The 14,956-nt window shown below is 39.5% G+C and overlaps 1 protein-coding gene across 18 annotated transcripts in view; it reads right to left on the bottom strand.

Moving 5' to 3' along the window:
- The window catches only part of cadpsa (Ca2+-dependent activator protein for secretion a), a 179,218-nt gene that overhangs the window by 102,918 nt on the left and 61,344 nt on the right, over nucleotides 1-14,956 (bottom strand). For all 18 annotated transcript variants that reach the window (XM_055010580.1, XM_055010575.1, XM_055010576.1 and 15 more), the window contains exons 9-10: nucleotides 8,845-8,911; nucleotides 241-349 (exon numbers count right to left, since the gene is read on the bottom strand). In XM_055010580.1, coding sequence (XP_054866555.1) covers nucleotides 241-349; nucleotides 8,845-8,911 — 176 coding nt within the window. The remainder of the gene's footprint in view (nucleotides 1-240; nucleotides 350-8,844; nucleotides 8,912-14,956) is intronic.

Genomic DNA, 14,956 nt, shown 5'->3' with positions numbered 1-14,956 from the left:
CGAATAACAACAGGGTAAGCTGTCTTTCCTTGAAGGCACCACGAAACTAACTGCACAGTGACTGAGATCATTCACAGTTTGTACATACTGCACAAAGTTCCAAGAAGGAGTCTTATCAAACAACATGGGAAAAACAGCTGAATGTGTGAGCTGCAGAGTTGCACCAAATCTTAACACTGGTCCTGAACTGACACTGCCTGTCTGACAGTCATCATAGCTGTCCCATGTCGTTACTGTTACCTGGCTGGGGGTCAGTGTAGTCCACTGTGTAGCCATCCAGCTGAAGGAGTTCCACTGGCTCAGCCTTCTTCTCTCTGTAGCTGCACATGGCAAAGGTATACTGACTCACCTGCAACAATCACAGATCGAGGAAATGTTCATTTGGCTGGACCAGCAAATAATCTGTGCATTTGTGTGCTTTTGTGTCATCCTTTAACCACCACCTATTACTTCCTTTACTATGAAGTAACATAGTATGAACATGGAAACAAAAAAAGATGCATGGCATTTCATGAGGATCATGCAGATCAGAAGAACAGAGATTTGAAGCAAATGGATGGGGAAAACATAGTATTCCAAAAGGCGAGTACTGCCTCTCAGAGGAAAAATGTCCTCTTAAAAATGTAAGTAAATATATCACATTTCCCCAACCTTAGCTACAATAAGCATTAATTGTAATCCATAATTTTCCACTTTTTGTCTCTGCAAACCTCCTTATGACATTAATTCCACCAAGACAGACTAAAGGGAAAAGAAAGTCCTAAATAAAGACAGATGTTAAAATATGAAAAAAAATTACATTTACACCCCAAAAAATAGGACAAATAATATTATACTTCATATTTATACTATTGTCCAGCATTAGAGAAAACAAACAAATCCTGCAGAAAAAAAGAAAAGAAAAAAAGAAAAATTACATTATATTTCACATATAGTATACGTACATCTTGGAAATGGTAAAAGGCGCCATAAAATACATGTATGCAAACATTACATTTTCTATGCTCAATTTTTCCTTTATATCTGAATACAGTGGATTCAAATCCTTAACACTAGTTCCAAAACCCAAGATGACCATAGTGTTAATGATAATAATGAATATCAGAAAGAAATTAAGCTTTGCAGTACCAGTGAACAGTGTCAAGTGCATTTTGATTTTAGTGCAATTTTTAGCAAAGAGTTCATAAGTACAAAAGCAGGTTTTCCTTTACTAATGTCAGCACAGTCCATGTTACCCTTTCCTAAGCAGTCCATTAGAAACATGTATCTCCTCACCCTGTGTTAATACTGTAAGACTGTCTATAAGGGAACTCGCTCATGTCTGTTTTCAGGTTTAATATGTGCATAATGCATTTAGCATGTGTAAGTCTGGGCCTGTATCCACAATAATGCATCTTCATTTTAAATATTTGTACACATTGTTTTAGACTAACACATATCGCATGACCATTTACTTACAGTGAGTGTGCATGTGCCATGGTAAACAGAAGTGGGTTGAGCGCTTGGGTGCAGGAAGATTGGTGTTAGACTGGATCAGCAGGAGGGTCGCTCTGCTGTGATTGGTTGTTATGACAAGTTAATTGCTGACTCTCCAGTTGTTTCTGTTAACAGTTTCCATGGATTTTGTGTGCCAAAGTGTTCAGAAATCTAATGTGATGGAGTGGTCCTTCCCAGAGGGTTTGGTTTTGCTAATGGCCATGAGTCATGTGAAACACCATCACCCCCACCTTTTCAACTAAAACTTAAAACTAACCCTAACTATAAAGAGTATGGGGCAATAGCATCACTAGAAGTGTGTGGGGTTACTAGTTTACAAAGTCAAGGCAAGGTGGAACTGTTCCTGCAAACAGCCAGAGTATAACACAATCATTGCAATGGAAATAGTAGTTTAATTTAAAGGTGAGTTTCACCTGTCAAGATATATGAAAATATGTAAATGCTTGCAGTGTAAGCAGTATTAAATGGCTACATGTGTTTGCATTTGATTAATAAAAGTTAGTGTGGTGAAGTCAACTGTTTGAGACGTGTTTGAATGTTATCAGAGAATTTCCTAAGAATTAGGCATTCTCTAGGCATTAGGCATGGAGTGAAAGATGTGGTTGCAGCATTCTTAATAAACCATTATTAGCCTTCCTATGAAGAGGTACATCACAAGTTCAGTCTTGTTTTTTCAGTCCTGTTTGACCAAGGAAGGGAAATCGTGTACATTCATCTGTTCAATAGCTGTTGATACTCCCACAACCAGAAATGTGAACCTTGTGTGTCTCTAGAGGTCTAGAGAAACAATCAGGTGTAGAATTCTTGTCAGACTCACTGAATGCCGGTTGCAACATAAGCCTGCCAAACAAAGTAACCTGTACTGGAAGCTAGCAGGGCTTTACTCTTTCAGTCCTGCCAATAAAAGGCCAGTACTGACCCATATTCCAGTGTACCTCTGGTTTAGGTTAGTGGTTGTGGTCTTGTCACTACTCCATGTTGCTAACAGGAAGTGTAGTGACACTCCGTTGCTAGCCGAAGCTGGCCTGCTGTTACTGTAGCTGCCAGTCATACCAGCCTGTCGTCACCAATTACCAGTCCTGGCCACTCCGCCACTGTCGCCACCTCAGCTGCTGCAAGTGGCAGCTCTCACTCTAGCTGCAGCTGCATTCCCTGTGTGTGTGTGTGTGTGTGTGTGTGTGTGTGTGTGTGTGTGTGTGTGTGTGTATCTGTCTGTCTGTGTGTGCATGTTGGATTTTCCCTGTGCATGTGTGACAAATGAGATTCCCCACGACAGCACTGATGAGACCTGAGGCCAAGTAAAGAATGGATGGAACCAGTCGGACTCTAGAGCAGCTTCCTGGCCTCCAGGACAGCACAAAGGCAAGTCAGAGTCTAAAGTACTGACCCCCACCCCACTCCCCCACTCCCCAAAACACCAGCTTCCTTTCCTTCTCCCTCCCACCCTCTCAGCTGTCAGTCAGCAGAGGAGAAAATGGCAGACAAGGATAACGAATTGGAGAGGCAAGGAGAGTGAAAGGGTTTGCAGCAGTCAGTTATGTTCCCTTCATTACAGAAAACACATGGGCATGAAGGCTAATTTGCTGGATGCGACATATGAACTCACACTCAAACTCCTGAGCAGAAAAGCAAAAATTTCCATCTAGGCCCTGACACCGGTTCTCAGTGGCAGAATTTTTAAAAAGCCCCGAAATATAAACAAATAGTTTTTCAGCATAGTTGGAATTTCCAAGTATCAGATGCGTATGAGTAGTTGAACAGAAACTAGAAAAGCACTCATAGAGCGCAGTACTCCACCAAGGCTGGTCGTTCTTCCATATGGCATTGTCAGAAATGCAGCATTTTTTTTGTAGAAATGCAACATTTGTTTATTAGTTATTTATGATCACAAATCATGGCAACATAGAATGTGTCCATTTAATATAGATGTACCCACAAACAAAATGACGTTGCACTGAGCACAGGTGTGTGTTCTGCATGTGTACGTTATGCACGGATTCTGAATCACGCGGCCTAAATATGTAGCGGACGACGGGAACTGATGGGACTCAGAAACACCTCCACAATTTAATCAGTTGTTCGTTGTATCATTTCAGACAGATAAGTCTTGATAAGTCCTCAGAGGTGGATTTGTAGCAGGATCACAATCATGTGATCGGGGCGGCCAATGATCGAAGGGTCGGCGGTTCGATTCCCGCTCTGTCCTAGTCACGTGCTGTTGTGTCCTTGGGCAAGACACTTTACCCACCTGGCCTCCAGTGCTGCTACTCACGCTGGTGTATGAATGTTGGGGATTATCAGCCACGCTTCCATCGGTCTGCCCCAGGGCAGCTGTGGCTGCAAATGTAGTTTACCACCACCAGAGTGAGAATGTGTGAGTGAATGAATAATGGATCCATTGTACGCGCGTTGAGTATGCCTTCATAAAAAAGTGCTATATAAATCTAATCCATTATTATTATTATGTGATCATCAGCAGGCAACTGGTGTAGTGTTCACTTGTTGTCATGTGTCATGTAGTGATGTCGTGCCGCTATCTTGCAGTGACACAGAAATCTTTAACAAATCTGTGGATCCAGACTATAAGCCACATCACTGCCAAAATCTAATCACTTGATCCTTGTGTCAATTCTGACCTTCCCTGAAAATTTCTTCCAAATCCATTAGTCCGCTTTTGAGTAATGTTGCAAACAGACAGACGGACAGACAGAAAAAACAAAACAGAAAGTAAAAAACAGAAGTTCTAAGTATAAAGGACTTAATTTCTTCATGAATCATTTAGATGAGTAATCCTTCAGTAGTCCCTTCACTACACTAGTTTTTAATGGTACCCTTCCTTCATCATTGGTGGGCACTGAAAGCTCAAAGGCAGGGTGTCAAACGAAATAAAAATAAAAAGAATTAACCTGTGGTCTGAACTGAGCTAAACTGAAGTTCATTGACATCAAATGAACAAAACATACCTGAAATTAGCTGAACTCAAATAAAGTGATCCGAATAAAAGTAAGCTAAAATAAAATGAACTGAACTAAGCTGAATTAATGTGAATAAAATCAATTGAACGGGTGTGAGCTGAAGTGAAGCAAACTGGACCAAAGTAAATGAAAGGACAGATGTGAATGTATATGTGATTACACTTGGTTCACCATTGGACACGCAAGGTCTTAGCTGAAGTGTAATGAGTCTGACTGCTGAGGAGGAGCTACAGCTAATGCACCGACTGTAAACTGAAGGGGAGGGAGGACAAGGGGGTGATTTAAGGATAGAATGGAAGTGTGGAGGATGGAAAGGGGTGACAGGCGAGTGAGAAATGACATTGAGTAGTAGAGGATAGGAAAATGCGGCAGTAGTTGAACAGGCGGAGGTGAAAGAGGGTGAAATAGACAGACAGAAGGGAAGGACAGAGAAGACAGAGACAGAGAGAAGGAATGGTGGAAAAAAGTCTAGGTGTGATGCAGAAAGTGTTATATAATCCTATCTCAAACTGTGAGAAGATTTAATTTATCTCATGAACTGAAATGAGTACAGTGACGAGTGAGTAATTTTATATCAAGGGACATTGTGCACATTCATTTTAAATGACTATTCTAGCTGGAAACGGCTAGTTTTTAATGGAATATCTCCATAGGGGTACAGAGGAACATTTCCAGCAACCATCACTCCTGTGTTCTAATGCTACATTGTGTTAGCTAATGGTGTTGAAAGGCTCATTGATGATTAGAAAACCCTTGTGCAGTTATGTTACCACATGGATAAAAGTGGGAGTTTTCATGGAAAACATGGAATTGTCTGAGTGACACCAAACTTTTGAACGGAAGCCAAAAGTTCGGACACATCTTCTCTACTTTCTATAATGCAGATTAATACTGAAGACATCATAACTCTATAGGAATGCATATGGAATTAAGTTGTAAACAAGAAAGGGTTAATCTTCAGTATTTACACACACACACACACACACACACACACACACACACACACACACACACACACACACACACACACACACACACACACACACACACACACACACACACACACACACACACACACACAACTGCTGTTATTATGCACCACTGCCATGACTAAAATGGATGCAACACTGTTGTGCTTCATTTCTGTTGCATTTGGTGGAGTTGTAGTTGAGAGAACTTTTACGACAGGTTCCACAGCATCGGTGACACTGACTCATTGTTAAAAGGCTGTTATTTACGCTCATTTCAAATTCTGATCTGGCAGACATTAAAAAAATAAAATAAAAAATCTAACTCTGGCCTGCTGGTCTGGACAGAGAACTTTACTGGTATAGTATGTCAAAATTCATTGTCCCTCTTTTAAGAGGTTTACCTTGCAACATGTGCTTGATGTTGTGAGGGATATACTTAAATCCAAACTATGATCTTTTTCTAACCTCAGCCAAGTTGTTTTAATGCCTAAATTTAACCAGAACAAGTGAGAGTGAAAGTAAAAATTAATTTAGAAAATAAAAGGAAACTCAATGTGAAAAGGATAGTCTATGCATGAGACAAACATCAGTGTCCTAAATGTAAGCCCTCTGACTTATACTGCCATTACCTCTCCAACTTCTTTATGAAGCACTCTGAAACTAGAAAAACTCCTTTTTGTCCATTGCTGTTGAACATTGACATGGGTGGCACCGATGCCAAAGGGCTTTAACAGAACAGTCTGTTTTTCTCCAAATAAATAAGGCTGCTTCTTTAATAACAATGTATCTGAAAAACCTTGAAAAACATATTCTTACATGTCCAGTCTTAAAGGATACATACAGTCAGTGGAGCAACAATATGTAAATACACGTATTTGGAAACCTAAGTAAAACCCTCACTGCATCCCCTGATGCAACATCCTCCTGGTCATGAACCTACTTTGATTTACAGATTTTAAAACTGGACCGAGTTGTATTTTTCTAATTGTGCAACAGTGCAACTGTGGTAATCTTCTTATCAACGTGGGACGCTGCTGCACGGTAATATTAGAGACAGCTGAATACAAGTGCAGCTCTTTGGCTATGTGTTCAAAAATAGGATGAAAAACAGAATTTCTAATATGCAAACCGGTGAGGATACAGTCATCAGCCTGGGAAATACTCCACAACACTGAACTGTGTGCAAAAGAGAACTGAGACCTACCATTTGACAATCAAACTATTTGATGTTGGAAAGGGAAGCACACTAAAAAGAAAAGCAAATTCCATATTACCACTAGTATATCCATAATATGGAAATGCAATATTCATAAGGGGAATAATGAAGGGAATTGGCTGTGTGCAGGGATAAAGGCAGATACAGGTGACAAAAGGCCAACACTCAGTACTTATTTACAAAATATTACACAAGACAGTGAGCGAGAAGAAAGTAATCACTATACAGTTCTCTCTGCAACTCAACATCTCTGAAACAGCAACAAAACACACACAGCAATAAAAGGATAGTGTCTCTGCTCCTCAAGACAAACATGAATGCACATACAAAGTCAGACATAAAAACAAACACAGACACAGACACAGACACACACACACACACACACACACACACACACACACACGAGTGCACAGTCTATTGACCAGTATTTGTCACTTGCTATATATTTAGCTGGGAGCAAGTAAGAAGCTTCAAGTTGGCGGCGCTCAGGCTTTTCTAGCTGCAAGTGTTAGGCCAGCTAGTGTTCACTCGACTTTGTCAATCCCCTGTCAACTTGTAGCTCAGAGACATATCCTCTCCGATGCACAAGAGACAGGCCTCCCCCCTTAAACCCCCACCCCTCCTGCCTACTGCCCACCTCCCAATGCAGAGCCACCAGGAAATGGCTGCTACTACCCCTGCCCCTACACCCACCCACCCACCCCCTATCTCCTGACAAAAGCCTGCTCGGCCTCCATCATTACTCTGACAGCCGAAACAAGACAGCTTGGCTGCATCTCTCTTTCTCACTGCACACAACATGTGGGCAGTGAAATTATGAAAGCCATAAAGCAGAGCTCATGTTGCAGGCTGCTCATTCATCTTTGTTGAGTGTTTTCAGGTAACTGGCCTCGTCCTGCATTTTCTTCAGTTCAAACTAGAACTTGAGCTTTTGAGAGTATGACACAGAGAAAAGATGTAGAAAAGATGTAGATCACCTCGACCAATCCATCACAGACGCAGTGTCAGGTTTTACAGATGAAAATATGAAAACCCCACAATACTGACTTTTTTAAAAAATGTTGTAGCTCTCTAGGCAAGAGTAAGGATTGAATTATCAGAGGTGATCATGACTAGTGAGAAAAAAAGACGTAACCTCCTAAAACCTGTCGTCCACATATGCAGACATCTTTTTTTTTCAAAAAGAGCGTATTGTTCATTATTATAATAATAATAAGAAGAAGAAGAAGAACATAACTGTAATAAAATATAATAAATCTAACAATCAGATATTAGATATTATCTGATTATTATATTTATTGGTGACTCCTTATCCCAAATAACTAGAGGAAATGTAAAATTCAAGCCCAACCAAAGCTCGGGTCTCAGGAGGCTACATCCAGTTGGTAAAGGATCCAACAGGGTGATCTGATTTCTCAATGTTTTCAGTATACTTATGAAGAGAGGGACAGCTGCTCAGCTGATTTATACACAGCTGCAAACTGAAAAGATGCTGATTTACATGAAGATTCATGTAAAATGAAGGTGAACCATGAACAAAGATCAGGTTGCCTGTAGATGATTTTTACAGCCTACCCTGACACGATAAAGACAAAAGAAGATAATACTTTAGTGATTTTGAAAGAAATTCTTGTGCCAGATATTGGTCATAAAAAACTAAATGACATAACACAAAAATAAATGCAGTAAGTTAAAACTATGAGAGACTGTATATACGCTGCTATATGTGTCTGATAACATTTGAATGAATCTCTGTGTCAGTAACTTCTTTTACAGGCTTAAGGTTGCTAGAAACCATCTATCTTGGCTGCTCTTGTTGTCTTTTCAGGCAAGGTGCAATTCATATGGAACGGGCCACTTCAATTATCTTTATAAAACTTACATCTGAGATCAGTCTTGAAGATCTACAGCAACCACCTTTGCACAGGTGATACAACAATAGATCCAAATCCCCATGAACTAATGCTTGCAGCTGTCACAGGTAGAGGACTGCAAGCTAATTAAAAATGCAATTTATTTAATGTGGCAAACTAAGGATTTTAGTGGTGCTATTGCTCTGTCAAATGCGTAATCCAATGTGTATAATGTACCATTTTTTGTTTATGTTTACATTTCATATTATAGTAAATGTTTGACGTGTTTTGCTGCAACCAAATAAATCTAGTGAGAGCATCACTGTTCTTACCTGGACCAGCACAAAGAATCTTTTTTTCCATCTTTTCCAAACATTTTTGCCAATGGCCCAAAGGTACCTGTGGGGGGAAAAAACACAAATAAATACAACAGACAACTTTTGTGGTGATGCTTATGCAACTGTTTTTGTTGCATTTTCTGTATTACCAGTACTGTATTGTATGTGGCTGCAGTCTGATGCACCAGGCTTAGTCAACAGAAAGGATGTGGAGAGTTTTTGCAGTGCAGCTACTGGCCTCTAGTGGTACAATATTGTTACTGCCATCAAACACATCACATTTTGTAAACCTAAAGCAGGGGTGTCAAACTGATCTTAGTTCAGGAGCCACATTCAGCCCAATTGGATCTGAAGTGGGTCGGACCACTAAAATCACAGCATAGTAACCTATAAATATTGACAACTCCAAATTTTTCCTTTGTTTTAGTGCAAAAATGTTCACATTTAAGAATTTTTTTTTACAAAACATTATGAACAACCTGAAATTTCTTAAGAAAAATCAGTGAAATTTCAACATTATGCTTCAGTTTATCATTTACACATTACAACTTACAGATCATAGTTTACCTACAAAGGAACAAAACATTTAGTCACAGGTATGTAGAACTAAATGATAGAGTATTGTATTTTATGATCAAAATGGCAAAAGTCAGACAAAAAAGCCAAAAAAACAACAAAAGCTGCAAAATACTACAAAAATGAGACACAAAATGACAAAAATAAGACAAATGACATGAAACAAACCAAAAATGAGACAAAATATTAGACAAAAAAAGTTACAAAGCAACAAAAAAATGAACAAACACAAACAAGACAAAAAAAGACAAAAATTAGAAGCAAAATGACAAAAAAAATGACAAAAAAGGCAAGCAAGACAAAAAGGAAACACAAAATGACAAAAACAAGAAACAAAACGGCAAAAACATGAGAAAAATGTCAAAAGTCAGACACAAAATAATAGATAAAAAAATAACAAAAACAAGACAACATATTACAAAAATGAGAAACAAAATGACAAAAGAACAACAAACAATCTAGTATTTTACTTTATGATCAAAACAACTTGTCATGGTCTAGAAACTATTTTAAATGTATAGTTTTACAATTTTGCAGTTAATGTCTTCTCTGTAATTTTTACACTTTACAAAGTCAGGGCAGATTGGACCCTCTGGAGGGCCGGTTTTGGCCATCAGGCCGCATGTTTTTCACACCTGACCTAGAGCATGGCATCCTATTATTCTGCGTAGTATTTGGTGTTTAAGCTGACAAACCTTTCTTGGATCATACGTCATAGCATGAACAAGCTTGAATGTAGCTAAAGACACAAAGAAAGGCTCTGTTCCAGTTAGATGTGCTATAAACCATCTTAAAGCAGTGCTGCAGTTGAGACATCCAAATGGAATGCAGTCATTATTCATTTTTTTCACGCCTGTATCATACAGTAAAAGCATTAGAAAGCTCAACTTAACTTTATTTATATAGTAATTTGAACACAATACAGTTCACTGGTTTATAGCACATACTGAGGAAAGCAGATACGCCGATGACTGAAATGTCAAAGCCAAATCAATGGGGTTTTTTGTGTGATTTTACAGAGGAGGGCAATATATTTAGGTGAATAAGCTGTGCTTGAATACAGTAATCTAATGGGAACATGTAAATGTAGAATAAGATGGGACCAAAGACAGAACCTCGGGAGATACCACAGAAGATGGAGGCTGAAGATGAATAGGAGTTGACTGAGGCACTGAAAGGTCTGTTGGATAAATATTAATAGAACCAAATTAAGGCAGAACTCGAGACCTGCACCCACTTGTTTCGCCAGTGAATGAGGATGGACTGGTCTACAGTGTCAAAGGCTGCACTAAGCTCTAAAGACATGGGGGAGGTCATTTGTTGGATACTAGGAATCTGATGTTTAAGTACTTTAATGTAACTGGAAGAATAGTAAGAAATATCCATCCATCCATCATCTACACACCGCTTAATCCTCATCAGGGTCATGGGAGGCTGGAGTCTATCCCACCTGATTGAGGATGAAGGTAGGGGACACCTGGACAGGTAACAGTCTATCACAGGGCTACACATAGAGACAAATAATCACACTCACATTCACACCTACAGACAATTTAGAATCACCAATTAACCTCAGCATGTTTCTGGACTGTGGGAGGAAGCTGGAGAACCTGGAGAAAACCCACACATGAACAGGAGAACATGGAGACTCCATGCAGGAAGATCCTAGGAAGGCCCAGACATGAACCAGGGAGCTTCTAGCTGCAAGGTGAAAGTGCTAACCACCAAACCACTGTGCAGCCCTAGCAAAAAATATATATTCAATCTAATATGAAATATAATAATAAAATAGGCCATCATTGTACAGTAAACTGGATTTTAGGCTGTGATGAGAGCTATAGGACTAGGAGCCAGCTGGGAGCAGTCTGTATGCTGTCATGACCTCTCAACAAGTTGCCAACCTGAACTTCTCATTCAGAACTCTAACCTGGGGAGGAAGGAAATAATTAGAGTAATGGTTTGTCTGTCTGTTTCTGTTCGCAACTTTACTCAAAAACCGACTAACAGATTTGGATGACACTTTGAGGGAAGGTCAGAAATGACACAAGGACCAGCTGATTAGATTTTGGCAGTGATGCTGCTTATAGTCTGGATCCACAGATTTGTTAAAGATTTCTGTATTATTGCCAGATAGCGTCATGGTGTCACTGTAACTATGACAACAAGTGAACACTACGCCAACTGCCTGCTGATGATCACACGATTGTGATCCTGCTACAAATTCACCGCTGCAGACCACAAATTTTTTAAAGATTTCATCCGTCGGAAATCATATGACGACTGAGCAGCCTTGGCGGAGCACTGCTCTCTCTTAGTGCTTTTCTTGTTTTTACTGTGCTCATTTAAACATCATGAATCGCAGGCTCTGTCAAGAGTCCGTGATCTCAGGGAACGTCTGTGTCGTGTCTGCCTAGACTATTCTAGAGTTACCACCAAACACAAATGCATGCCATTCTGAAAAAAAATGGCTGAATTAACAAAGTTTCCTGTCTGAAATATTAAAGAAGTCATGCCAAATAGTCACGCCAACATTCCGACATCTGCTAAACAACGCAAAGCTCTTCACTAACAGGAACAGGATTTGCTTCTGCCGCTCCCAGACTAGCTGTCGGCCTTTCTGGTGAGTCAGCATCAGTTTGCCTGTAGCCTGCCTTGGTCTGCCTTTGCCCCCAGACCCTCCTAGAGCTGCTGATGCCTGTCGTCCCAAATAAATGAGCATCCACGAGGTGACACATCATGCCCTGCCTGTGTGCTGTGCAGACTGTGACCGATAGCAAGGTAAAGAGAGGCAGTGTGGGTATCTTACGGGGCAACCCAGCAGCTTCGTCTGAGGCCCAAAAAAAGCATATGCAGGAAAGAGAGGGAAGGAGACAGACATATATAACTCTACACAGCTACACACAGTAATGTAATGCAGCGGAGTAATGCTTTGAATGGGGAAGTGCTTGTGCTCCACTGCCACAAGATTCAGGCCTGCATTTCTTCTACTGTCAACAGTATTTGGCTTACAGCCTCTACTGTACAGTGGCATATAAAAAACTGGGCATCACTAGTCCAAAATTATGTTGCTGTGATAGAAATTCTATTTTGTTTTGTTTGCAATTTAGCAATGAAACAGATGAAAGGGGAAATGACTGCACAAGCTGGGAACACTTCAATGTGGCCTGTCAGCTTTAATTGTAAACATTATGGTCATTTGTCTTAAGATCCTTATCAGACTGGCCTGGATGGTTGCAGGAAACCTAAATTAACTGAACTATTTGGCCTTTTGTCAGTATGCCATTTTGCCATGAACCTATCTAATAGTACATGTGAATGGCATCCTAATAACCCAGAGTTTAATAACTAACTTCTGTCCTCACTGCAGGGTTCCCTTTTTCACACGTTTAAAATGGAGTAGTACAGAGGCCCATACTTCTGTCAGCATGTATAGTAAGAATAATGGTTTGAGACATCCTTTTTTGTTCTATAGCTCAAGCTGCAATTCTATGAAAGCCGAGAGAGTGTGAGGGAACACTTTACTCTCCTCTCATTATTTGCACTTCCTTCTGAATAAGAGAAGAAAAAAAAGTTTGATTGGGAAGCTGATGCACCCCTGGGAACCCACTTGGCTGGGAGAACATACACTCTTTGATTTTTGCTCATGTACACTACCATTCAAAAGTTTGGGGTCACTTGTCCTTATTGAAATAAAAGCAGTTTTTTCAATGAAGATAACATGAAATGAATGATAAATCCAGTGTAGACATTGTTAATGTGGTAAATGACTATTGTAGCTGGAAACAGCTGATTTTTAATGGAATATCTCCATAGAGGTACAGAGGAACATTTCCAGCAACCATCACTCCTGTGTTCTAATGCTACATTGTGTTAGCTAATGGTGTTGAAAGGCTCATTGATGATTAGAAAACCTTTGTACAGTTATGTTAGCACATGGAGAAAAGTGGGAGTTTTCATGGAAAACATGGAATTGTCTGGATGATCCCAGACTTGAATAGTAGTGTATATATACTCAGTGTTATTGTATAAGGTTCAGTGGCAAAACCTCATGAAATAATGAGCCTTCTTCATCACAGTATTATTTACAGAAAAGCATTGGTTCAGTTTTTTTTAGGAAAAGAACTATTAATGTGTTGTGATTTCCAGTCAAAGAAAATTCACTATCCTCATTCACTATCCTCTTCACTTCAACTGAAGCCTGATTGCCAGACAAATCCAGATGAGTAATTCCTGTTTTGGTGTGATGTAGAGCTGGCACCAGGAGATTCATAGGTCAGACTTCATCTTTTTTCACTTTGTCTAGACAGATCAGTGTGTTTGGCCTACAGAGAACCTGCTGTACTGAGTTAGGAAATGCAGATCTTATAATTTCAGGATATTTTATCATTTGTATTTTGCATATTATTATACTGTCAGTCAACTAACTGACACCACTATTTTATAGTTTGTGATTGCTCTGATCATACTTATTTATTCCTTATTGCAGAAATGTGATTAATGTGACATGATTTACTGCATTCTGGAGCTTGCTTAGTTGTAACTCCTCTTGATTTGAGTTCTGCTTTTGATACAGGAGACCACATTATCCATTTAACTCTCATTTAATACTGTGTTGGTATTAAGGACACTGCTCCTGCTTGGTTTTGTCCCCACTTAAAGATAGGTGTTTCTCTTTTGTAATGGGAGAATTCTCTCATCCCCATCCTCCATCTCATTAGGTAATTCCTGGAGGTCAGTTCTTGGTAATATATCACTTTCTACTTATATGCTTGCTTTTGGCCTGCTAATCCACTGGTATAACATGAATTTCCATGGTTATACAGATTCTTACTTGCAACTTTATACTCTGCAGACCAGTACTGACATAAACAAATGTCCTCTCTCTGTTATGGCTTGTTTCTCTGCTGTCAAGGACTGTATGGGGCATTAGTTCCTCAAGCTCAAGGAATCCAGAGATGTCAAGCATTCTACTTGCAGCTTGGCTGTGGCCTTTAACTCAGAGTTTTTGCAAAATGTATCTCTGTATTTTCTATATGTCAAGTTGACATTGAAAAGTGATCCATTCTTTCATCTCAACATGTCTGGAGTTGCTGTAGTTTCCTGTTTTTGTGAGTCCAAAGCAGAAAGTCAACAAAGAGTTAACAAAGAAAGTTGATGACCACCTTTGTGATGACCATTAACTCTGACTGAGGCTTTACACAAAGAAAGCCTGGCTATGTGTGAACTGGCTTTAAAGTACAGCCCTCAGGTTGTCACATACTGGTTTACTACTGCAGTTGAAAATAAATTCTGCATTGTAACCACAAGAGGGAGGCAAACCTTCATCTGCTGTAGCACCAGCAGTGAAAAGTCGGTAAGAACTGAGATCCTTCAAGTAATACCATTGCACTGCAATATACTCTACTGTAAAAATAAAAAGTCTTGCATTGAAAATCCTACTTTGTTACCAAGTTGTCATTTTTTGTCTTTTTTGTTTTCTTTTTTAAATTTTTATTCTTATATTACTTGCTCTAGATTTGTATATATGTTT

Source organism: Amphiprion ocellaris, chromosome 5, assembly GCF_022539595.1.
Source record: "Amphiprion ocellaris isolate individual 3 ecotype Okinawa chromosome 5, ASM2253959v1, whole genome shotgun sequence".
Classification (NCBI taxonomy): domain Eukaryota; kingdom Metazoa; phylum Chordata; class Actinopteri; family Pomacentridae; genus Amphiprion; species Amphiprion ocellaris.
Note: the sequence above shows the minus strand (reverse complement) of the source record. Positions and strands in the feature narration are given on the sequence as shown.